Here is a 24,564-nt window from a genome sequence, read left to right as displayed (position 1 = left end):
AGTGGGGAGAGGGCTGTTGTATTTTATTATTTATTTTAATTATGTATGGACTATATTTATTAATAATGGATTTTATACTTCAAAACTGTGTAGAAACCATTTTGGCATGCAAGAGGTACATAATGATTCAGGTGCTGCTTGTGGGCTTCCCTTTGGTGAATCTGGTTGGCCACTATAACAGGCACGTGCAACAGGTAGATCGTGATCTACTGGTAGATCATGGGGTGTTCCTGGTAGATCTCTAGCCCCTCAGTGATCTATACCCCCCCCCAAAAAAGCTCTACAACGTTGGCTTTCCTAAAAAAGCTCAGCAACTTTTGCTTCCTAGCAAAAAAGTGGGCCATCAGATTAAGTTCCACTATCCGACTGGGGATTCAGGACCATCAACTGTGTTTTATATACCGTAATCAACTTTTGATTACATTCTGTGTATATCGCAATGCTCATTCAATTCCATTCATTCATATATTCAGTTCCATTCATTCATTTGCTCCCAAAAGAAAAGCTCAACCACCTTGGCTTCCCCAAAAAAGCTCAACAACTTTGATCCATCCAACAACAATGGGTAGATCACTGCCAGTTTTTTTACACTGTGAGTAGATCACAGTCTACTGGGAGTTGGCCACCCCTGCACTATAAAAACAGGGTGCTGGACTAGCCCCCCCCCCCATCCCCTTCCTGCTTTGACCTCATTCAGAGGGCCTTTCTTGTTCTCCTGTTCTGGACCTGCTATTATAAAATGATAGCGGCAAGGCCTTTTCCATGGCGACACTTATGCTGTGAAATACCTCCCTTGGGACATGCAAATGGCCTTCAGACAAGCCCCCAGCTCAGTTCCTGTCTTTCCGGAGGCCTAATCCCATATCTGCATTCTTTGGCTAAGGGATGCGGGTAGCACTGTGGTCTAAACTACTGAGCCTCTTGGGCTTGCCGATCAGGTCAGTGATTCGAATCCCCGCGACAGGGTGAGACCCCATTGGTCTGTCCCAACTCCTGCCAACCTAACAATTCGAAAGCACACCAGTGCAAGTAGATAAATAGGTACCGCTGCAACGGGAAGGTAAACGGCATTTCTCGTTGCGCCGAAGTGGTTTAGTCCTGCTGGCCACATGACCTGGAAAGCTGTTTGTGGACAAACACCGGCTCCCTCGGCCTGAAAGCAAGATGAGCACCACATCCCAGTCACCAACAGTCCAGGGGTCCTTTACTTTTACTTATTTGGCTATTTTGCACACCGATCCCACATGAAGCTTCAACGGGGCTTACTCCTGTCCTAACAGTGCAAGTTTGTGCATGGATACTTGGAAGCCCCCCTGAGTTCAATGAAACTTCCTCCTATTAACTTCTAACCACCCTTGCTCAGAAGTCCCATTGAATTCAATCAGGTTTATTCCCAAGTATATTGAGTTAGGGGCTGCAGCTGGTTTAGTCTGTACAGTATACTTTTAAAAATAGTTCTAAGGTATAATAGTTCTTACAATTTTTCTCTCAACTTTCTGAGATCAATTCTAAGAGCCCTGTCATCTGTTGTTGTTGTTTAGTCGTGTCCGACTCTTCGTGACCCCATGGACCAGAGCACGCCAGGCACTCCTGTCTTCCACTGCCTCCCGCAGTTTGGCCAAACTCATGTCAGTCAAGAAGAGTCTAACGCTCAAGAGTCTACAGGACTATAAAAACTGGCTGGAGGAGGAGTGGAGTCGGTTGCCATGACTACAACTAGGCCTCCGAGGGCCCAAGCGCCAGCTTCCGGCTTCCTTCTGGCGCTAATTCCCCATCATTACCTGCGCTCAGCAGCCGCGCTGTAGCTTTGTGATTGGTCGATCTTGGGGTTTACCAACACGTTCAGAGGAAGGGGGGGTGAATTCCTAAGGGACCGTTCGAGCCAAATGGGTTGCCAGGAAAAAGGCAATGCCATTTCCCCTCCTCCCCTATCATGGTTTATTTTTATACAAACGCCCAGAAACAGTTTAGGCATTCCGAAGTAGAAAGCGAATTGTTTCCACCGCGTTAATAAAACGGATCACACCACATGGAACGCGCCACTCACTCTGAGAATGGAAGGCGGGAAGCGCGCGCGCGCTGTGACGATTGAAACGCTATCTCTCTTCCCCCCTCGAGTCATTGACCAAATGGTACACCCCAACCGCCCCGTCCTGCTCCTCCAGAGTTGCCAGTCCGCCAGCCCGTCTCCACTTCCCACGGCTGGTGCGCTCTCAACGCAACTTGCTTCTTCTTCTTTTTCCCTCCCGCGCGCGCTCTGCCGATATGCAAATAGTGGGGCTCCGGCAGCCAACGGGAAGAAGAGGGCCCGCCATGCCGCGCGGCTATTGGCCGGCGTCGCGGGCAGCCGGCAAAGGCTAGCGGGTTAGGGTGCCCCCTTGCGGCTGAGGCCGAAGCGGCGGTGTCGGTGTGAGGCGCGGGCGGCATGAGCAGGAGGCACCGCGGCAGCGGCTGAGGCCGCGGCGGGGCGGGACCGTTGCCGAGCTGAGGAGCCAGGAAGGAGCCAGAGATGGCGGTGGTGGCGGCGGTTCCGGTGGCGGGTTCAAGCGGGCCGCCGCTCCTGGCCGCTTCCGTCCTCCTGCCGGCGCTGATGCTCTTGCTGCTCCCGCCGCAGCCGCCTCACGCCGTGGAAGGCGCCGGCCTGGCGGAGAACGTGATCTGGGCGGTCAACGCGGGCGGGGAGGCCCATGTGGACGTCCACGGCATCCACTTCCGGAAGGACCCCCTCGAAGGACGGGTGGGACGAGGTGAGAACGTCCAGACGGGCCTGGTGAGCCTGTGGAACTCACTGCCACAGGAGTTGAGGGGGGATGGGGGACACGTAGTTCAATATCTCCCATCACCACCACCAGGAATAATACACCTACACGTGAAGGACTGTGCCTAGCAATCATAGTCTCTACGCCCACTTTTTAAAAAAGGACCTAAGCAGCCAACTGACCTGAGCAGGGAAAGGGGTTCCCCCATAGGTTTTGCATTACTGCCCCAAAATGGGGAATTGTAGCCCAAAACATCTGGACTAACTCACCCCTTCCCACCCCTTTCCTGGAAAAAGGTTGCCTTAGGTGGCTTCTGTTAGAAGCAGCAGGGAGAGATGGGGTGGTTTGTTGGGTGTAATAGCAAAATGCAGCTTTCATGCGCAGGGGTAGGATGTCTGATGTGGTAGCGGTGAGAACAACTATGGCGTCCTGCATACCAGCTCTTGGAGCATTTGTTGCAGACACTGGATGCTAGGTAGTCATCAACGTTTTTTTGACTCTGCGCCCACCTTTAATCTGGACATGTGTTTGGGGGCCCATTTCTTAATTTTCTACTGTATATTTCTATGGTGGAAGTGCTGCTGCTGTGACTCACCTTGGATCAGACTGTGACCAGGTAGGGTCACAATCCACCAGTTGAAGACAGATGAGGGTAGAGACTTATAAAGTTGAGCATGGTGCATATAGTTGTTTTTCTTGTTTGGTGCTAGAATTCAGAGTGGTCAATGGGGGCTGTTGGCAGATAAGTTCAGAATTCGAAGGAGCGCTTCTTCATATAACACGTGATGTAGACTTTGACAATCTTTTGCCCTCCAGCTGTTTGGGACTACAATGCCCATCAACCCCAATGAGCACATCTATGTATGATGCTGAAGCTGGTAGAAGTTTTAGTTTAAAACGACTAGGTTGAGGAAGGCTGCTATAATGGAACTTGCAGCTGCTAGAAGGCATGGCATAGCCAGCCACTAGGTGGTTTTGTGTAGGCAACTTCATGGATTAAGATAAATCTTATCAACTGCTGCTTGCCATGTTATAACTACGTGGAACTGTATGCAGAGGCAGGACATCTGTGAATGTGATGCAACCAGAGTGGCTCTTACAATGGCTCCGTTGGAGGCAGAATACTGAACTAAGGGGGCTTTGGTCTGGTTCAGCAGGGCAGTTCTTTATATTATTACCCCAGCAAGTCTGCTCTGCTTCCTTTCCTAAGAGTTTTTTCCATTGGAATTATAAAGCCATGCTCTTGTTTAGCTCCAGATTGACTGAGCTGGATTAATGTCATTAGTAGCAGTAAGGTGCCATGTGGAACGTTCATGCTTGCTAACATGAATTGGAAGCACTAACTGAGGAAGAAACTACCCTGCTCTTAACAACAAAAACTCGGGCTAAATGGGGCTGTGTGACCCAAACGTTACTGTATGATGCAATGGTGGTTAATAATAGTTTAAAGCTGGTGTAGCAGCTGAGATGGTAGCCTGGAAAGTGCCTAGTTCAAATGTTACCCCAGCAGTGAACTCCCTGGGTTGCTTTAGGCAAGCTATTCTCTGATGCACAGCCAGTCTCTTACCCCACCCACCGAGGTGCAAACTTTGGACAATGGCCTGCCTTGCACAGTTGTTCTGAGGGTTCTGAGAGAATGTAGGCAAAATGCTTAGAACACTCCAAAACACTTGAGTCAATTGCAAAAAAAATCATATCACTTGCCATATAAATTCTAGTTTACTTTATGCTAGAATAAAGTATTGTCCCTGCTTTTATTTTTTTACTTGTTGAAAGCATTCTTACCCCCAATCCCCCAATTTGCAGCTTTAAAAAGCCCTCAGAGCAGCTTACAAATCAGTTTTAAAAAAGAGAGAATCCTTGTCCTCAGGGTTTTTTTTCCCCTCTGGGCTCCTGCCCTGTCTCCTAGGCAAGATGTCTTTTTGTCCCACATTCCACTTCTCCTGCACCCATATTTGCATTCACAGAACCCCACCATATTTCCTATGCTGTCATGATGTGAATTCCAACTCTCCTTTCTTTAGAAGTAGAAATTCAAAGCAGCACAATTTTATTCCAGCTTGCCACTCTTGAGCTATGAAATGAAGGGAGTGAACAGATATTTAGGGTAACCCATCTCCTGTGACCTTGAAAGGCTGCTCCCACTGTCCCTCCTGTTTGCTGCAATGGCTTGCCTCCCTTCGTTCTGCTCTTCCTTCACCCAGGACTGAGCCAGCTTCTGTCTCTTTTGCTCCACACAACCCCTCCATTTGCGTCCTCTTTTCATCCAGATCCCTTTCTAAACTCTCACTGCATTGGCCTCTCTTGCGGCTGGACTTTGTCCCTTCAAGGGCTGTCCCCTTTTCCCTTATAATCTGCATGGCCAGCTTATGAACGGGGAACAGCAAACATGGGGACTGGATACTTAATGAGCATGTGGTCTGCTCCCATTTTAGTTGGTGCACGACAGGGTGGGGTGGGTTTCCGTAGAGATGGGTGGGGTGACTGCTGACTCTTGCTAAAATGAGTTCCACGAAGGTTCCAGGTGCTTTTCTTGGGAACCGTTTGTGGTTACTGTAAGCCGGAAGCTACTCATTATCAGACTCATAGCTGCTTGTGTTACAAGACAGGCCCAACCATTCCCCCCCCTTTTTTATTTACATATTCACTGTTAACCACCTCCTTCCTTCTGTGCTATGCTGATCCTTTCAGGTGTTGGAGGACAGCATATGTTAAACCATTGCTCAGCTTCTTAAAGAGAGCCCCTTGTGTTCACTGTCATTTTCCCAGAAGTTCACTATCCTTCCCAGCTAATTTCACCAAGGTGCATGTGTGTGTTGCTTTCTCGCTTGGCTGCAGTTTTTCTTCTTACATCTAATCCAAACTCTTGGCTTACGCTGGCTCCTGGCGTCTTTGCCTGCTAATTGTCAGGTAGCCAGCCAAATCTAGGCTGAGAGACAAACTTCTGCAAGGAGATTTCAAGTGTACAGAGGACTTTGCCACAACACTGCAGTGCACAGTTGTACACTTCCGTCTCATTGGGGTGGGGAGGCATAATGGGGAAAAATTCTTAACAGACTCCATGATTGTGCAATACAGGTTGTAAACTGCAATCATGTTTCTAGTCTACCATGCATTCTAGTCTTGCTCAATACTGTATCTTGCTTGGCAGAGGTGGAAATTTCAAGGAAGCACATTTGGGTGAAATGTTAGGAAACACTTGCTAATGGTTAGAGCTGTTTGACAATTTAATAGGCTGCCTTGGCAGATGGCAGGCTCTCATTTGCTAGAAGTCTTGTAAGCAGAGGCGGGATGGTTCTCTGAGGTGTTGTAAGATTCCTATAGTGGGGTTGGACTAGATTACCTTTATAATTACTTTCCAAATTTAAAGTTCTAGGATGTGGTTTTGAAGTTTATCCTTTTCTTGTAATCATGTTGCAGAAGCTTCCTATCTTCTTGTTTCATATATTCTTAGCACCATTGTACCAAGTAAAATCCAGATTTCTCACTCAGAGCCATGCCAAGTTGGTACAGATATTGCTTAACTTCAGTACTGTAGTTACGTGTCACTGCACTGAAGCTTTGCTCAAGATTTATTTTTTCTGCAAGTACAACCTGCCTCCTCCCTTTCAAATTGCTCCGTTTGGCAAGAAATGAGGACTAGAAACAAGCAAAAGCAATTATTTACAAGCAAAAGCAATTATGATTGCTGCACCTCAAAAGTTATTGCAGGACTGGAATATGTTCAGAAAAGAGAAAACAAAATGATCAAGGCTGGAACAACTCCTCCAACATGAGGAATGTTACATTGGTTGGAGCATTAACTTTAGAAAGAAAGTATAGTGGGGGCTTTAAAAAGTTTTGCATGGTATGGAGAAAGTGGATAAGGATGACTTTGCTCCCCACTCTTATAATACTAGAACTCAGAGCCATCCACTGAAGCTGAATGTTGAAAGCTTCAGGACAGAGAAAGGAAAGTACTTCTTCACACAGTGCATAGTTAAACTCTGGGATTCGCTCTCACTAGATGTAGTGATGGCCACCAACTTGGATGGCTTTGAAAGGGTTTTAGACGAAGTCATGGAGGATAAAGGCTATCCGTGGGTACTGGCCACAATGCCAATGCTCTGCCTCCAGTGCTGCTGGAAGTCACAAGTAGGTAGAGTGCTCCTACACTCATATCCTGATTGTGAGCTTTCCAGAGGAGGCATGTGTTTGGCCAATGTGGGAACAGAGTGATGAACTCGGTAGGCCTTTGGTCTGATCCACCGGGCACTCTTTATGTTCATTGGAGTAAAGTAGTCCCTTGCTTAACTTTTAGCGTGGGTCTGTGACAAATGTCACACACACACTCTCTTTAGGCTTTTGATAGGGACTCTTCTTTTACTCTTTAGATCAGGGTGTGTATGTACTATAAAATTTGCTGCTTGCTTATATTGTAACTTTGCTGTCTGAAGCAGCATCTGTATATTCTGCAACGTTCATTTCATGCAATAAGCCAGTGTTTCTCAACCAGTGTGCCTCCAGATGTTTTGGGACTACAACTCCCATCATCCCTAGCTAGCAAGACCAGTGGTCAGGAATGATGGGGGTTGTAGTCCCAAAACATCTGGAGGCACACTGGTTGAGAAACACTGCAATAAGCCAAACTGCCTTTATTCCTTTTGCGAGATAACTTCTTGTGGGTATAAGGTTATGGGTAAACACATATTCATAACAAACACACATTGTAACTATAGCAAAAGGTCCTAAACCTCTTGGTAGTGTTTGCAGGAATACACATGAGTGCAGGACATTCATGTGGGTTCAGACACACCTTGTCACACTGGTTCTGAGCACAGCCTTCCTGGTAGCTAAAATAGCCAAACCAGCAATACATCTATTTCCAAAGTGCTATGAGGTGGGTGGGAAGGAAGGAACAGACTGTCAGTGAACTCAGAACCGTTGGTGTCACTGTGCTCAGGCAGGTGTTTGAAGTGGCATAGGGCTAGACTGCATGTAAGCCTCCTTCAAAGCTCCATCGAAGGTGGGGCTAGCGGCAGTTTCCTCCTGTATTTACAGCTGCAGAGAGGGGTTTGACTCTGTACTCAAATCTGTAGCCCAGTAGAAACACAGATCTCATACATCAGCCAGTCTTTATTCTGAAAGAAAAGTCGAGAGAGAAGAATTGGGCTGTTTTTCTTGTGGGTGATCCACTCACCCCCACCGTTTGCAGTTTGACCATTTCCCCCTCCCCAAACTATGCTACTCATGGCTAACAAAAGCAAGGAGGTGGTGGGTGGTTTTAATTTTCTATCATTCATACAGGCTTTCTTTGGAAGAGCTATGTCTGGCTGCTTCTAGAGGTATTTCTCTATGAGTCCACAGCTGTTCTAGCTGCTCGGCTTGTATGCACACTGCAGTTCGCAGCAGGCCTTTCTCAAACTGCTGAAAGCTGAGGTATCCCCCCACCCCCACCCTAGAAAGCATTACTTTTAGAAGGAAACAATACACACTTTCATAACCCTCAGAAGAGCCCAAGCTCTGTGTTACTTGGCTCATGCAGAGGTGCAGTGGACAGCCTCCCCTGAAGGAGTTGTTTGTGGTGTTTCTGCACTCGGGAGTCTTTGGATTATTCAGTTGCTCCCATATAGCTGAGTGGTCCATCCCTCAGAAGAGGCTAAAGGAAAGGAGAGCAGATTGGAGCAGCTGATCTGGCAGGTGCCCAGCAATAACCTCTACTGGTAGGGTGTTGGTGGCCCTTAAATTTGATCATGAAAATTGCAAAGACTTCTGTGGGAGCATAACAAACTTCAGGCTTCTGCTTGTTCGTGGTAACGTAGGCCCAGGTATCCGATAATGAAAACGTGGGTAGTCCAATATCATTTCTTCAAGGTACATGGAATTCCCCTAAAGTACAGCTACCTGGGGCCCCGTAACACTGTGCATAAAAGCTTTTACTTCCTGGTTCTTCTCCCCACACCCTGCCCCAAATTCAATGAGAGAGACTAGTTGCTTCTGGCATGTAGAGAAAGACTCCAATGCCCTGCAAAACTATGAAGTGACTCTGTGGTCTTGTGTCAGAGGTCTGGTTGGAAAACAAAAGCTGCTCAAAGATCATCTTTTTGAAAGAGGAACATGTAGAGGGGATTATCATTTCTGACTCAGACCCAACTGAAAGCTCAGCAAGTGGTCCCCAAAGAGGACCAGTTCACCTATGTGTTTGTCACTTGTGGATTGCAGCATCAAGAGTGTCTTTCATGTGAGGGTTTGTCAGAGCTTCCACCCAAGGAGTTCATTTGTGTTCATCTCTTTTTCAGATAGTGACATCTAGTAATGAGAAATTAAGGCATAAATGTGCATGTGTGACATAGTTCAGGGGTGGGGATCTCTTTTGAATGTCATGGTCCAGGGCCAAATTTCTTTGTGAGCAAACTTGGTGCGGGGGGGATATGCCAGTGGTGGGCAGAACCAGAGGCAAAAGTGGGCAGGCTGTATTCCATCCATGCAAAAGTCAATGGTTTCTACACACTTACACCTCCACATCCAGGTAAGCAAGAGGCATTGTTAGAGCACAAGGATACATTCCACCCAGGTAAAAACCCTGAAGTTGCAGAGCAGGGCATGGAGAGAGCCCTGAGGGCCAGGCAGAGAGACACAGAGGGCCACATTTAGCCAATGGGCCTGAGGTTCCCCATCCCTGCTGTAGTCTTTCTCACAGAGTGTTCTAGCCACCCGATCTGCCCTCTGATCTAGGACTTTTCCCTTAAAATGCTGAGTTTGGGTGGGGAGCTCTTGGTAGGGACAGGTGAGTAGCCAGAAGTTTGGGAAGGGGGGGAGGGATTACAGGATAGAGGTAAATTCTAGCATGTATTTTGAGAGTGTTGCCATTTATTTTTGGAATCCAGCCTCCGATTATGGCATGAAACTGCCGATCTTGCGATCCAACCCAGAGGATCAGATTCTCTACCAGACGGAACGCTACAATGAGGAAACCTTTGGCTATGAGGTCCCCATCAAGGAGGAAGGAGACTACGTTCTTGTGCTAAAGTTTGCTGAAGTCTATTTTGCACAGTCCCAGCAGAAGGTAAAAATAAAGTACAGGTACTGTGTTCTGGAAGGACTTCCTTGAGTAACACCCACCAGTGGTTGGGTCAGGTGCCAGAGGCCTGCTGGTATACTATTGCCATATGCTTGTGGGACTCAAGTATGCACACCTTTTGCGGCGTGGGGGTGCTTGCCTTCACTCTTCCAGCATACAACAAAACTCATGTTCCCCCCCCCCCCCCCGAAATGAAGTATCCTGGAGTCACACACACAGATGCACTTTCGGGGGGGACTATCACCACCATTTCTGCTGGTGGAAGTCACTTACCAGTTGGTTAACTGACCTTTGTCATGGGAATATAGGAAGTTACTTTCTTATGACCCAGCCCATTTAGTTCATTAGCGTGTACGCTGATTTGCCACAGCTCTCCTGAGCTTCAGACAGGGGTCTCTCCCAGACCACCCTGGAGGCACCATAGATTGAACCAGGAATTTCTACATTCAAAGCAGATGCTCTACCACTGAGCCAAGACCCTTCCTATGCAGTATCATCTATTGCACTTGAGATCAAAAGACAACCGTGTGTCCTTCCAGCTATGAAATATGTTTTTGCTGCTGCTCTTTCCAGTCAGTTGTATTGACAGGTCATGCTTATAGAATTGTAGAGTTGGAAGGGACAACAAGGATCATCTAGTCCAGCCCCCTGAAATGCAGGAATCTTTTGGTGACTTGAACCCACAACCCTGAGATTAAGAGTCTCTTACTCTGGGGCAGCCCTCTCACCAAACCTCCCTGGCTCTGCTAGAGGCCCTACCCTTTCCCATCCTGTCCAAACTTGAGAGACCTATTTTACAAGCAAAACCCAAAGTTGCTTGTCTTCTTTATTTGGCCAGCTAAGGAAATTGCTTTTCTGCCAATCTATGAGTTCCAGGTCTTGGCACAAACACACTCCTCCAGCTTAGATACAAAATCAGTCAGGCAGCATCTCTCTTAGTTCAATGACTGTCAGTAGCATCACATCCAGGGTTTTTGAGTTACAGTACACAGGATTTTTCACTGGGCAGTATGGAAAGGCGGCTGCTTCCATTCTCCCTAAGGAGTTTGTGTAAACTTGAAAATTTGCATGCTTCTACACCCAGTTCGAAAGCACATCAAAGTGCAAGTAGATAAATAGGACCACTCCGGCGGGAAGGTAAATGGCGTTTCCGTACACTGCTCTGGTTCGCCAGAAGCAGCTTTGTCATGCTAGCCACATGACCCGGAAGCTGTCTGCGGACAAACGCCGGCTCCTTCGGCCTATAGAGCGAGATGAGCGCCGCAACCCCAGAGTCAGACACAACTGGACCAGATGGTCAAGGGCCCCTTTACCTTTACACCCATGAAAGGTGTCAGTTAGGCTGCTCTCCTGGTCGTGTACAGTAGCAAGGTCAGGATGATGTTCCTGCATTGACGTTCCTCCAATCCATAACTTGTTTTCCTCCCATCTTTGCTCCTGATCTGACTTCTACTCTGCAAGAGGCCTCATTCCTTTACCATATTTCTTTCCAAAGGTTTTTGATGTGCGCTTGAATGGCCACGTGGTGGTGAAGGACTTGGACATTTTTGACCGAGTTGGGCACAGCACAGCGCATGATGAGATTATTCCAATTGGCATCAAGAAAGGGAAGCTGAGCGTCCAGGGAGAGGTCTCAACTTTCACAGGGAAACTCAACATTGAGTTTGTCAAGGTAAGAAAGCGCCATTGTTCACAAGTGGCTTCTCTCTCTTCTCTCTCTCTCTCTCTTCTCTCTCTCTCTCTCTCTCTCTCTCTCTCTCGCTTACAGGGTGTGGATTAGGAAGGTTCACTCATTCATTATATATTGCTAAGCCCCCTGGCCCAACTATCCCCAGGAGGAGGCTTAGGCAAGAGCAGGTTTGATTCTCAGTGATGATGGGTTTTGTCACGTTCTTGATCCGGCCTCTTTTTATTCAGGTAAAGGGCTACCATTCATGCCTTTTGAGAAAGGTTAAGTGTTGAACATGGAGAAATATTTGTAGCGAGGTCAGATCTGATGCAGCCTCTGCTGGCAAAGGTCCTAAACATTAGAAGAGCCTGCTCAGTAAGGCCAAGGGCCCATGTAGTCCAGCATCCTATTCTCACAGTGGCCAACCTATGTTAAACCCCCTATGTCTATGTTAAACCCCCAAGCAGGATTTGAAACAAGGGCTGCAATAGGACTGCACCCCCAAGCTGTGTGGGCAAGCTTTCCCTTGACACACATGCACACACAGGTTTGAGATGGGCATTTTACAACATCATACTTCCCTTCCTATGTCTGTGATTCAGGAGGAGAAAAATATTCCTCTTTTAAAAGATCAGAAATCCTATTGACGATGGCATGATGTTAGTGAATAAGCAAGATTCCACAACATTTGGACTATCCAAAGTAGTCTTCCAGGGCCATATTAACAGAGATTTAAGGAATTTCACTCCTTCCCTTTCCCAGATGGATTAAAAAGAAAACAAAACAAAAATGTAAAATGTCTTAATAAAATGTGTTGACATTAAGTGACCTTACATAATTTGGTTTACAATTATATCTACATGGAATACAAGCATGACATGGAAGTAAATCTTCCTTTTGTTTGCTTGGAGTATTTATGCTCATCTACTAACCAGAGTTCTCAAGGTGGCTTTCAATATGTTTTTTTAAATACAACTCAACAAGCAAGAGGTACAGAGATGTGTACAGGTTTTGCTCTCGGATATTCCACTTTCTGCTTTGCTGAATTATTTTGGGCCACAGCAGATATCAGATGAAATGGCTACTCTATTTACTTCCATGCTGTGGAAATGGCCTGTCCTGCTCAGTAACTGCCAGCTTGTGTGTTAGGAGTTTCTGAGTACTGAGCCTTCATGGCACTTTCTTCAGAGCCTCACATGTACATAGAGAACTGAATAGTTGCCCTGAGGCTGCGGAAACCAACCCATGACTGCAGCTGTTAGGCAGTACAGGGACCTAGGACTACTGGAAAGTTCTGTGTGTGTGTGTGTGTGTGTCCACACACAGACCATATCTGGCTCCTAGATAGAGCATCACAAGGGGGAAACAATTCAACCATTCTGGCTCCATTCCACTAGCCAGAGAAGCAACAACAGAATGGAGCATGTCCCATTTCCCACTCACCCCCACCCACCGCTGCCAAAAAGAAAACACTGCCAGTAATATTGCAAAAATGAAGAGAAACATGCTCTTGCCTCTGGGACCATCAGGAACCACAGCACCCCTTTCAGCACCCATCAGCAAAGGAGAGATCAGCCTGGCTATAAATGCCTGCCTGCATCTCATCACTTTGTTCTGACATTGTCCAGCTGGTCTCCATCCTCTATCTTTCCCCTCCACATCCCTTTCCTTGGATGTCTTGTCTCCCCCACCCCCTGTAAACCCATGTTGACAAAAGCTTCTGTATATTACAGAAAGCACGTGGATTGCATGCCCAGAGGTTTTTGGCTCTGCTTAGCTGCAAATAGAAACATTTTATGTGTATCTAGTAATCAACTAATATACATGAATTTGTCTGTTAAATCTATGAATAAGTTGATAACTGGATATAAATCAATGTGTTTTTTTATTACAGTGGTACCTTGGTTTTCAAACTTAATCCATTCCAGAAGTCTGTTCCAGAACCACACAAAACAATCTCTGCTCCAGACACACAATTCCCTCTGCTCCAGACACACAAAACAATTCCTAAAACAGCAATTTAACATGAATTTTACTATCCAACAAGACCATTGATCCATAAAATGAAAGCAATAATCAATGTACTATACTATAAAATAAATAAGACAGTATTATGCATGATAAAAATGAAAATAAATTTTTTTCTTACCAGCACTGATGATAGTCATTGTTTGGATGGGGGGCTTTTATCCATTTCCGCAGTCACACAATCAATCATAAAATGAAGAACAAGCCACAGTCACAAAAACACAAAAGCCACACAAAAGCAAAAACAAAAGCACCAAATATAAGCTCCAAATATCACCTCAGAACACTGCAGTTGGAAATGGAATGCTTTGATTACAATGGGGGGGGGTGCAAATTAGCAGTGCAACAGTGAAAACAGGAGGAAAAAGGCTTTTACAATGAGGAAGGATGCAAATTAGCAGCGCAACAGTAAAAACCAGAGGAAAAAGGCTTTGATTACAATGGGGGGACACAAATTAGCACAACAGTGAAAACGGAAGCTCAGGAGCACATTCTGCTTCTGAAGCAAAGTTCGCAAACCAGAACATTCAAGTTCCAAGTTGGTCAAGAACTGAGCTGTTCAAAAACCAAGGTACCACTGTACTTTAAACCAGTGGTTTAAGCTGCCTTTATTGGAAGTTTTACTGAATTTGGGAACCCTTGCCTTCCTCAGTTTTGAATATTCCTCTAATATTCAAACTTGGATTCCCCCTCCCTTTTTTGCCATTCAGACCCATAGATTTCAAAGGCTTTAAACTTAACTTTGTTTTGGTTCTAAATAAAGGTCTTAATTTTTAAAGGAACTGACGACTTCAAACTATTTTTTTTATCTATTTAGTCATTCATTTCAAGTATTTATATACCACTCAATATTCAGAATTTCTAAAACCTGTATGGTTTATATGAATCAGCATTGCAGACAATTTTGGAGTAGCTGACAGAATGAAGCTCATCTCTGCTTCCTTCTTTCTTTACAGGGGTACTATGATAATCCAAAAGTCTGTGCACTATACGTCCTCCGGGGAACAGTGGACGGTAAGTTTATTTCTTATAACCCCTCTGATTTCAACCTCCTCCTGGTCACCAGTTGTCTTTTCTGTTACTGCAGTCAAAAAGTTTGCTCAAGTAAGACCAGGCGTCGGCAACATTTTCTGCCCGTGGGCCGGAGGATTCCCACGGACTATCGCCCGTGGGCCGGACATGGGCCGCACAGGCGCAGAAGCGATTTCCAGTGCCGCGCTGCCCATGTCCCAAACACTGGAAATGGCTTCTGCACATGTCCGCAGCTGCGCAGAAGCGATTTCCGGTGCTGGCTGCCCATTTCCAAAATGTCCAAAGCGCCAGAAATCACTATTGTGGCTGCATAGACGCGATTTCCGGCGCCACTCGGCGAGTCGCCACGCTGCGCCAGTTTACCACAGCGTGGGGGGGGGGGGACTTGCCAAGCGGGTGGCTCAGTTCACGGGCGGCCCGTGGGCCAGATAAACGGCCTCCATGGGCCGGAGGTTGCTGATGCCTGAGTAAGACCCTATCCCTCCCTTAGACCCCATTCCGTGACACCCTCATAGGAACAAAGGAAAGCTTCAACTTGCCTCTGCTAGAGGTTCTCAATATTCTGAGTATCGGTGTCTGGGGAGCAACAGTGGGAGAGAGCTTTTGCTATTGGGCTTCCCAATCTGGGTGGCTGTTGTTGAGCAAATTAGTCTGGCATCTGGTGGGCCTTTTGATGTGGTCTAGCATGGCTCTTCTGCATCCTTGTGGATCTTGCAGGACATTCTCTGATTTGGACCAATTTCCATCTGTGCATCTTTGTACAGACACCCACATTAGACAAATGTTGCACCAACAAACACAGATTCCTCTGCTTAGAATAAATGATGTGTGGCAACATTTCCACTACATGTGGATTTATTTGACAGCATTCATGAATATTTGGTATGTTTGGTACATATATGAACCTTGAATTCTACTGTGGAATATATTTTACACCACTCATTCTTTAATCTTTCTGTGATTTTTATTTTATTGTCTTGTGGTTTTATTCTTCTTGTTTCTAAGACTTTTTTTTAAGCAAGCGATAAACTTAAGACCAAATGTTTTTAGGAAAAAAATTAAAAGATAGCTAATTAATTTTCAGGATTTACATGCAAAGTCAGTCTCGGGCAGTAATTAATCCCCAATAAGCATTTTGCTCGCTATATGAAGAGTCTCAAAAGTCTCTCCTGCTAATTATGTGTTCTTTTAATGTTTTAAAAAGTATTAAACTTCAAAAAAGAGAAAAGAATAAATGATATGGTTCGGTGTTAACCAGTTTGGAGGGCAAAACTTCAGTTTTTGCCAAATTTGGAATAATTTTGGGAAACAGAGTGGTTTTCCCAAAGTCAGAGAAGGTTTTTCTAGGACACTCCAGTTGGCTTTGTTTTGCATACATCACAGACCCTGGCATTTCTCCTTCTCTTCCCTCCTGCAGACGTCCCAAAGCTACAGCCCCACCCCGGCCTGGAGAAGAAAGAGGAGGAGGAGGACGAAGAGGAGTATGAAGAAGGCTCCAGCACTAAAAAGCAGACCAATAAGAACCGGGTCCAGTCAGGCCCCCGCACACCAAACCCCTATGCCTCGGACAACAGCAGCCTCATGTTCCCTATATTAGTGGCCTTTGGTGTCTTCATTCCTACCCTCTTCTGCCTGTGCAGGTTGTGAAGGACGAGACTGCAAGGCCAGTGGCAGGCCAGAGGGGAGGAGTTGGACCAAGCGTGGAGGCTGTTTCGGTTTCTCATAATTTAAGGAAAATTTAAAACGGTTTGTTAAGGAGCAGCAGGTACAATAAAGGGCAAGTTTGCATCAGCCTCTTTGAGGAAGGCAGCCTTCACCCACCCACCCTCGCAGCAACTGAGCCACCCAGCTGCACCATGAGCCGCTACCTTTCTGGTCCAGAGAATCTTGAAAGCAAGGAAGGCCTGGATAGTTCTGGCTCTTAAGATGCAGATGAACTATCTTCCCAGCGAACAGCAGGATGGAGGGTCAAGGGCGAGCAGCGGGGAGAACGAACAGGGAGGGGGACGTCTCCAAATGTTGGCATGAAGAAGCAGACTTTGCCATCGCACAGCCTTGGCTGGAATAATCCACGTTTGTGCTAGGACTGCTTGCGGGGGTGGGGAAAATAGGCTGGCTTTTTGACACCTGCTAAAATGTTTGTAACTCAACCCATGGTACTTCTTTTCTTTTCTGAAAGAGAGAGAGGCTTGCCCTTGCTGTTTGGGTAGAAAGTCTTTTGGTGACTGGAGCAGGATGAACAGGTTGGTCTTGTTCAGCTGCCCTGCCTGGGAGAAATGTTTTTTTCCATGGTCACTGCAGCATCTGACCAGCCACTCTGGAAAGGCTTAAGCCGCCGGAGGGCAGTTTCTTTTCTCGACACAGAACCCTTTGTTTGTCCCAGAATGGTTCCCACTTCCCATTTGCTTGTCCTTGGGGGATTTCCTCTAATGCCCCATCAATTGTTGCTTTAAATGTCCCTCTGTTCTAACACACGTGCGTGCACACACGCGTACACACCCACACCCACACCTACACCTGTTTGACACTCAGGACCCCTTTCCATCCTGCATGCCCCTGATGATAACCTGGTACGTAAAGATTGGAGCTCTGGCAAAGATTTAGGATCTTTTTTATTTCCCTGGTGGCCTTTTAATCTCTCTTGTTCCAGGAGACCTGCCACCTTTTGAGCTGAAGAAGGCATTTTTTTCATTTGTTTTTAGGAGCACCAGCGCAGGGAGACCTCTGTCACAACTTGTCTCCATGCCCTTGGACCTCCTTGAAATGCTTCAGTTGTGTTATGTTTGTGTCTTTGTGTCTTTAAATGGACTTGAAAAACCAAGTGCCAGTGTGTTGTTTGAATTATCAGGTGTGTTTCACTTTCACTGGTTTGCTGGCCACCAGTTTCTGGTTGTTTCTCTCCCCCCCCCCTTTCTGGGAGATTAACATTAACAGTCTGAAATAGCCCTTAAAAGAAAGGAGTACCATCCCGAGAACTGCAGATTGTATAGTGGCAATTCCTGTGCCGCCAGAATATTTGTGATGCACAGTGAAAGGATGAGTCAAGTAGGCATCTTCTCCTTTCCTCGTTTTGGGGAGGCGGTTTCAGAATATGACCAAGAGAGATGCCCACTTTAACCTTTTGTGGTATAGGAGAGAGCTGTTATATTGACCTGGATTGTGGTCAATTTTCAATGACACCTACATCGCAGGGCCTGTCCGATTCCCAGCTCCTGGTGAAAACAGGGAGAATTGTTTTAAATCTGTACATTGTGTTCTTATGGCTTTCTGGTTTTCCATTGCTGTGACAAGAGAGTTATAATTGGCAATCCAGTTCAGAGACAAAACACCATGGAGCAAGGCCTTTCACGAGGAAACTAAACAGAGGGCGCATCTCCAGATGTTGGCTTAAAGAAGCAGATTTCACTTTTTGTTTTGTCTTCTGCACAGTGAAGATTCTTTCATGATTGTGAACTGGGCATTAGTTGGCACTTGGTTGAATAACTGGCAAGGCTGGAGCCCCCCTTGCACCCTTTTTTAGCAGGCAGTCTTTCTCCTCATGTCACCAGCCAGGGTGGTCTTGCCTAGACCGACCATTGTGGCTGATCCAGACTATCACCTCTTCATTGTGCTCCTTCTCTGTACCCTTATTTCCCTCTGCTCCAGACACACACACAATAAACTTCCTGCCATTTCCTTACACAGTCACTTGAGGATGTCTTAGTATGTGGCTGGCAGCTTTTTTGTGTCCTCTGTCCTGCAGTCCTTGGCAAGACTGGCCTAGTTTGGGAGCCCTGAGTCCTTCACCCCTTCTTCAGAGTGCAGACGTTTGCAGTTTGTTACTATAAGTTGTCCTGCGTTAACAGTTGGGGCATATGCGCCCCTTGAGGTCCTCTGCTGATTTCCTCCCAGGTACAGTCTCGATGGGGAAATTGTATCAGAAAGGGGCCTTTGTTTCACATTGCCAATAAATGCATTAAACTCAACCAGATACTTCTTTTCCTCCACCCAACCCTTAGTTGCTTGGCTTAAAGGAGAGCCTGCCCAGATTCAGCCTCCTGCTGTGTCTTTGGCCCCGGTGAATGCTGCTTCTCCTCCTCCACCACCTGTCTGTCCAGTATTTGTTCTCCATGGTTGTTGAGCCTCATCTAAACACACAACTCAAGATGCTGGCAGAGATATGGAATAATCCCTGGGCTTGGAGGCCTGGTGTCCCATTGCACTGCCATCCTGCTGTTTACTCCTTCCATCTGCCCCTTCTCCCAGCACTAAAGCTTGCTTTACGGAGCAGGGAAGCAGCGCTGTGTCTTTTCAATCCAAGCTCTTTTCCAAGGGGTTTGATTTAAACTCAGCCACAGTTAGGTCTGGCTGGCTTAATCTCTTCACAGCAGGAAGGTGGGATGTGAGCTAAGGTACATGTCCTTGAGTGTGGGTGGCTGCTTTTGTCTTCATACTATTCGTGAGTATACCATCCTGCATATTTAACTTCCTTTTTGACAGCTGCTTATTTCTGGGCCCATTTGGGACTGACAGATAAACAGAGCCGCTAGTATGTCACGAAAGGCAGCCTGATTTCTTTAGAATTGCAGGATTCCATCCCAGGCAGGGCATCTTATGTCCTCTGAGGGTCAAAGCAGGGTGAAGTGCAGATTTAACCTCTCCCATAACAAGCCTAGAGTTTAAGAAACACTGCAGCTAGTACCGGGTTCAAGCAAAATGGTGCCACAGGAGAAGAGGACCATGCAGCAAGTCCTCTGCCTGCCAGGTAACTCATTCCTAGTGTTGGGTGCTACACTAGCCTCCCCCCACTCCCATCAGACCCAGCATCCTACGACTAATGGCTGAGGCTGATGGAAGTGGGAGTCCAGAACATCTGGAGGGCACCAGTTTAGGGCCAAGTTCCTACTACCCAATAGGAACTTACAAGCCCACTTTCATCTCCTTTTCTCTCCAGCCCTGTACCTTCTTGCTTCGAGGACACTGATGGGTACTAACTGCCTCCCTGAATGTGTCTGTGTTCCCATGTTTCATTAAGAGGGAAAGAGGCCATTTGCTGTAAGGCAGGACCTGAAATAAATGTATGCAGTGTGGTTGAGCAGGATTTGGTGAGGTCAGAAATTGGTCCCTGCTGCAAGAGCACTTGTACACAGTGAGGAAATGAGGTGATTTTGTTTCTCTCCCCTATATTCTTGAAGGTTCTCAAAGACCATAGAGCACTGGCTGTTTCAAAAGCTCTCCCACTAGAAAAAGAGGGCTGAGATTGTCTTGAGAGGGCAGTGAGAAGGCTGAGATTGTCTTGAGAGTCCCATGCTTGGGATATAAAAAATGATCTGGTCACTTTGCATACAAAGACACCCTCAGCTCCAGTTGCTGTCCAATGAAAAGTTTGGGTTTGCCAAATGCTGCCCTTGCTTTGAGAGATCTGAGAAAGAGCTCCTCTGATAAGCCTGCTCTTTTTGAATTAAGTTGCGAGAAGACAACTTGGGCACTTTCTTCCTTTCCTAATGTTTAGCATCTAAGAGGTAGCAGTGAGCTGCACTATTTTATTTTATTTTATTTTATTTTGGAGGATGTTGCAAGTAGAAACCGAAGGAATGCCAAAGTTGAATCTTACGTCTCTCCGTCTTTTTTGTGCCTTCTTTATTTTCCAGGTAGTGAAATGACAACAGGTTCTGCTTGTAAGGAAGCTTCTGTTCTAAGGAACTTCTGTTTCCTCTTTTTCAAACAGACAAATGTGTGTGGGATGGGTGGGAAAGCTGTCTCCTGTGAACCAGACATTCCTCATTTGCAAATGCAAAAACCGCAGGGAAGTTCAGGCTCTGTGCATCTTACTCCATGCATTGTCGGGAAATGCTGGTGAGCTAGGAAGAGCTTCCATTCTTACAGTTCAAGTTTAGTTGTGCTTCAGAGAAGGAAACTGGCAGGTGCCACGAAGCACATCTAAACCTGAACTGTAGAATGGAAGCTTAATTCCTCAGCAATTCCAAATGTCTTCTCAGTAGAACCCTCTGGACCAGCCTTCGCCAACCTGGTGCACTTCACACACGTTGAAATACATCTTGCATCAGTCCCCAATGGGAACTTGTGCTCCAAAACATCTGATGGGCACCAGTTAGCAAAGGTTCCCATAATATAATCCCTAACTATTGGGCAATCTGGTTGGGACTGATGGGAATTACAGTTCAGAACACCTAGAAGATATCACTTTGGGAAAGGCTGATCTGAACGGTCATTGATCGACACTCCTGATCTACAACCGGGACTTGGCATCAGTTCAGAGCATGCATATTTATATTCAGTGCCTGTCAATGGTTGGGCTTTCAGAATTGTTCTACCCCAATGTTGGATTCTTGTGTTGCAGGTACTGGGTTTGAGCAAAACGGCAGAAGAGGAAGCATGGGGCCAGCCTTCTGCCTCCCAGATGATTTGATGTTAATGTCCAGTTCTACAAGGCACTGGGATTTGCTAGCACTCCATGCTGTGACAGCAGGCAAGACTTCCTCCCCAGCACCTTGCATTGTCTTAGCACTAATACATGCCCTCCTGGCAGGTAGAGCGGGTTGGCGCAAATGCCCTTTCCTATGCTGGGACACAGCTATGAGAGTTTGCTGTTGTGTGAGGCAGTTTCAGACTCCTCCTGATAGGCACCATCTCTCACAGCATGTTGGGAGCATGTTGTTCCCATATCATCCTGAGATCACGGTGCAGTCATATGATTGGGTTGAAACAGAATCCTCTTTAAGCGCACCATGAATCAAAGCATCCAGAAAACGAGATGAAGCTGCTGGATCAGGCAGCCTGGCTTTATATATGCTGAAGAGAAAATGAGGGTCAGAACTTGGGAATGAAACCAGTCGCAAAAGTGTTAGGGCAAATCCACCATTTGAAGCACATGACTTCCTCCAAAAGGTCCTGAGAACTAGTCCCCCCCCCCCCGAGAGCTACACGTCCCAGCACCTTTAAAGTCATGTGCTTTAAATATGTATTAGAGGTCCTTTAAATGTATGATATGCATCTGTTCTTGGTCTCCGAGACATCCATAAGGGTAAAACCCAACTGTGAGCCTCTGAGCCTAAGCTTCTTCCAAGGATAGCATTGGATGCAGATTAAAACATTGCTTCTTTCTTCAATAATGACTGTTCAACATAAGCTTGCAGGGTCAAAATACTGTCTGAACTTGCAAATGTTCTCTCCCCCCCCCCAATGGGGAACAAGAGGAAGTTTTAGTCAATAGACTATTGTCTTGGGGTCTGGCACTTCCTGATCTTAGCTTAAGGAAGAAGGAGTGTGTGTTTAAAGGCCACTGGAACTCATGACCATTGCAGCAGCAGCACCAAAACACTTTCATCATGAGCGCAACTACTGGCATTAGCATAGAGCAGTCTTCACCAACCTGGTGCCCGCCCTTCAGATGTTTGGGGCTATATCCCCCATCAGCACAGCTGTGCTAGCTTGAAGCCGATGGGAGTTTTAGTCTGAAAATCTGGAGGACAGCAGGTTGGGTAAGCTGCTGTAGAAAGGATCTCTGCCAGAGCTGGGGAGATACTTAGAGCTAAACATTAGAGAAATGGTTTTGAAGAGGTGGGATTCTTTTATGGGGTGTTGCGTATGCCTTGTCCGTTCAGAAAGGGCCAGTGTTGATCAAATGCTTTATCCCCCCCCCTTTTTTATTGCTGTCCCTTCCCACCTGTCTTGGGCAGATGTTTTATATATATTTAGTCCAACAAACTGAAGTGCTTTCCACCCTCCCATGGATGCTTTTATGTTCTGGTACCTTGACTATCTTGCAAAAGATCTCTCTCCTGAGGAGGAAATTGTGGGTGTGTCAGTGTTGTCTGCAGTTAAGGAAAGGTTGTACAGAAGCAGTCTGCCTGCAGCCTGTTCCCTTAGAGGCTGACTGTTTTGCAGGGGTCTAGAAACACAGAAAATATCAGACCCAGAATTCTTAAGGTATCCTTAACCGCAGCCTCTTTCCAGAACTCGTGGGGCCAGTTGCCCCAGTCTTTGAGGTTCATCACCCGCTCCCCCACAAAGCTTCCTGGCTGCCCAGGGAAACCTGGTGTCTGAAGGACTGATGGGAGGGGAGAAAAGCAGGAAAGAAGACTAATAGTCTGTAGGGCCAGCTGGGGAGGCTTTAAAAGGCTATGCATGCCTTCTTTCACTGGATGTTAAATGCTGTTGGTGCTACTTATGTCTGAAAAAATGAGTAACTTGTGTCATGAGTGCAGTGAAGATCCAGGAGCAGGTTAGTGGCCTCTGACAGGGACTATTTTTGTCCTCCTTTATGGAACACTTCCTGGGATGCTCCTCTGCCTTTCACATTTACATGGGGTGATCTTTGGGGTGCCTTTAGGGAGTGCCTTCTGTTACTCTAGAGGAAAGGCCATTCCCCCCCTTACTTCCTAAGCAGGTACAGTAGTTTCAAAGTTAGACCCCTGTCCTGTCCATCAGTTGTTCAGCAAGATTATAATTTTTATCACTGTTAAAGCAGGTGGGAACTTAGAACTCCTGCAGTTTTCAGATGATTGTGGCCCATCTTGCTTTACCGTGCTGGGATCCTATTAATCTCCCCCGCACCACACATGAAGCTTGGATCTGTGCCCCTGCTTACTTATGAGGCATTGATGTACTTTCAGGCAGCTGGTCTCCTGGGCTCTTAGGACCAGCCAGATGTAAGCTTGAATGTTACAAACCTAAGCTGCGTGGAATCAGTTTCTGTACTGGTAGTTCTGTAACGTCGAAGTTAATTCCTGATTTTGAAGGAGGGATGTGTCTTTAACCATCTCTTGCTTTCTATGTCTAATCATCTGCACTTTTCTTTATCTTATTGGTGTGTGCTTTGTTTTTTAATAACTTTGGGCAAAGGGTAAAAAGCACAGGTGTGTGTGTGTGACTGGCTTTGCAAAAGGACAACCCCCCAAAAAAAATTCCTGGGGAAGTGGAACAGTATGAGTGAATTATTCTTGCTTTATTTCTCTTCTCCCCATTTTCACCAGATACATTTAGCTGGCTGGGTTTTTTTAACAAATAAAATTTTTCTTGGGTTTTCTTTTCTTTCTCCCAGGATGTCTGGTTTGAGGGGAAATGTTCAGAAATCTACTGGCTGGCAGTTTTAACCAGCAGTGTGTTAAAAAATAAATAAAAACAAAATTATATTGTCACTCAAAGGAACTGGTGTTTTTCTTACAAATAAATAAATAAATAAATGAGGGACATATTCATCAGAGAAAATTTTCATAGCTCTCAGCTGTATGGAGCCAGAGGCTTAAACCGCACTGCAGCAGCTATTGCAGGCTGCCAAAGAGACTTAATTTTTAAAACCCCATCACAACTCAGAATTCTTACAGCATCCAAGCAACTCTGCTCCTGCCTCTACTGAAAACTGCCCTGTTGCTCATCCCTGTGGGTGGTGGTATCTAATTTCTCTCTATTCTATTGGCTTGTGCATTTAAACTTTCATGATCCTGAGTGGCTCATGTGTGAGTTGGGAGTTGCTGTTTAGTCGTGTCCGACTCTTTGTGACCCCATGGACCAGAGCACGCCAGGCACTCCTGTCTTCCACTGCCTCCCGCAGTTTGGTCAAACTCATGTTGGTAGCTTCAAGAACACTGTCCAACCATCTTGTCCTCTGCATAGCTGCCAAGTTATCCCTTTTTTACAGGGATTTTCCCTTATGCTGAATAGGCTTCCTCGCGAGAAAAGGGAAAACTTGGCAGCTATGGTCCTCTGTCGTCCCCTTCTCCTTGTCTTTCCCAACATCAGGGTCTTTTCCAGGGTTTGGAGTTGCCTTAGCCAAGTCCTATTCCTCCACATCAAATCCTGTTCTGTGAATGGGTGCAAGCATACATTTAATAGATAGTGTCCAATTTTTAAAAATGGGAAATGTATTTTGTAGAGGGTATGTGATAATAAAGCCGCAAATGGCTGAAATCTGTTGTGTCGCCTTAGATTGGGAAATGGATTAGACAGTACCCCAAGCATAGATAGGATTGGCAGAGAAGCATTCCTACCTGTCCCTTAAATCTTGAATTAGCCCA

General features: G+C 46.2%; 1 protein-coding gene across 1 annotated transcript; it reads left to right on the top strand.

Annotated features, from left to right (window-relative positions):
• The first annotated feature begins 2,377 nt into the window (after nt 1-2,377).
• MLEC (malectin) lies at nt 2,378-23,688 on the top strand. Its single transcript, XM_035098401.2, has 5 exons — nt 2,378-2,747; nt 9,626-9,804; nt 11,315-11,491; nt 14,473-14,530; nt 15,966-23,688. The coding sequence occupies exons 1-5, from the start codon at nt 2,510-2,512 to the stop codon at nt 16,193-16,195; spliced, it is 882 nt and encodes a 293-aa protein (XP_034954292.1). The 5' UTR covers nt 2,378-2,509; the 3' UTR covers nt 16,196-23,688.
• The last annotated feature ends 876 nt before the right edge of the window (nt 23,689-24,564 follow it).

This window comes from Zootoca vivipara, chromosome 17 (assembly GCF_963506605.1).
Source record: "Zootoca vivipara chromosome 17, rZooViv1.1, whole genome shotgun sequence".
In the NCBI taxonomy this organism is placed as follows: domain Eukaryota; kingdom Metazoa; phylum Chordata; class Lepidosauria; order Squamata; family Lacertidae; genus Zootoca; species Zootoca vivipara.
The sequence above is the reverse complement of the archived record's forward strand: the minus strand, read 5'-3'. Positions and strand labels throughout refer to the sequence as shown.

Coding starts and splice junctions, on each gene's coding strand:
- MLEC (XM_035098401.2), top strand. CDS start 2,510: ATGGCGGTGGTGGCGGCGGTTCCGGTGGCGGGTTCAAGCGGGCCGCCG. Junction 11,492..14,472: donor TCAACATTGAGTTTGTCAAG/GTAAGAAAGCGC, acceptor CTTTCTTTACAG/GGGTACTATGATAATCCAAA. Junction 14,531..15,965: donor CCTCCGGGGAACAGTGGACG/GTAAGTTTATTT, acceptor TCCCTCCTGCAG/ACGTCCCAAAGCTACAGCCC.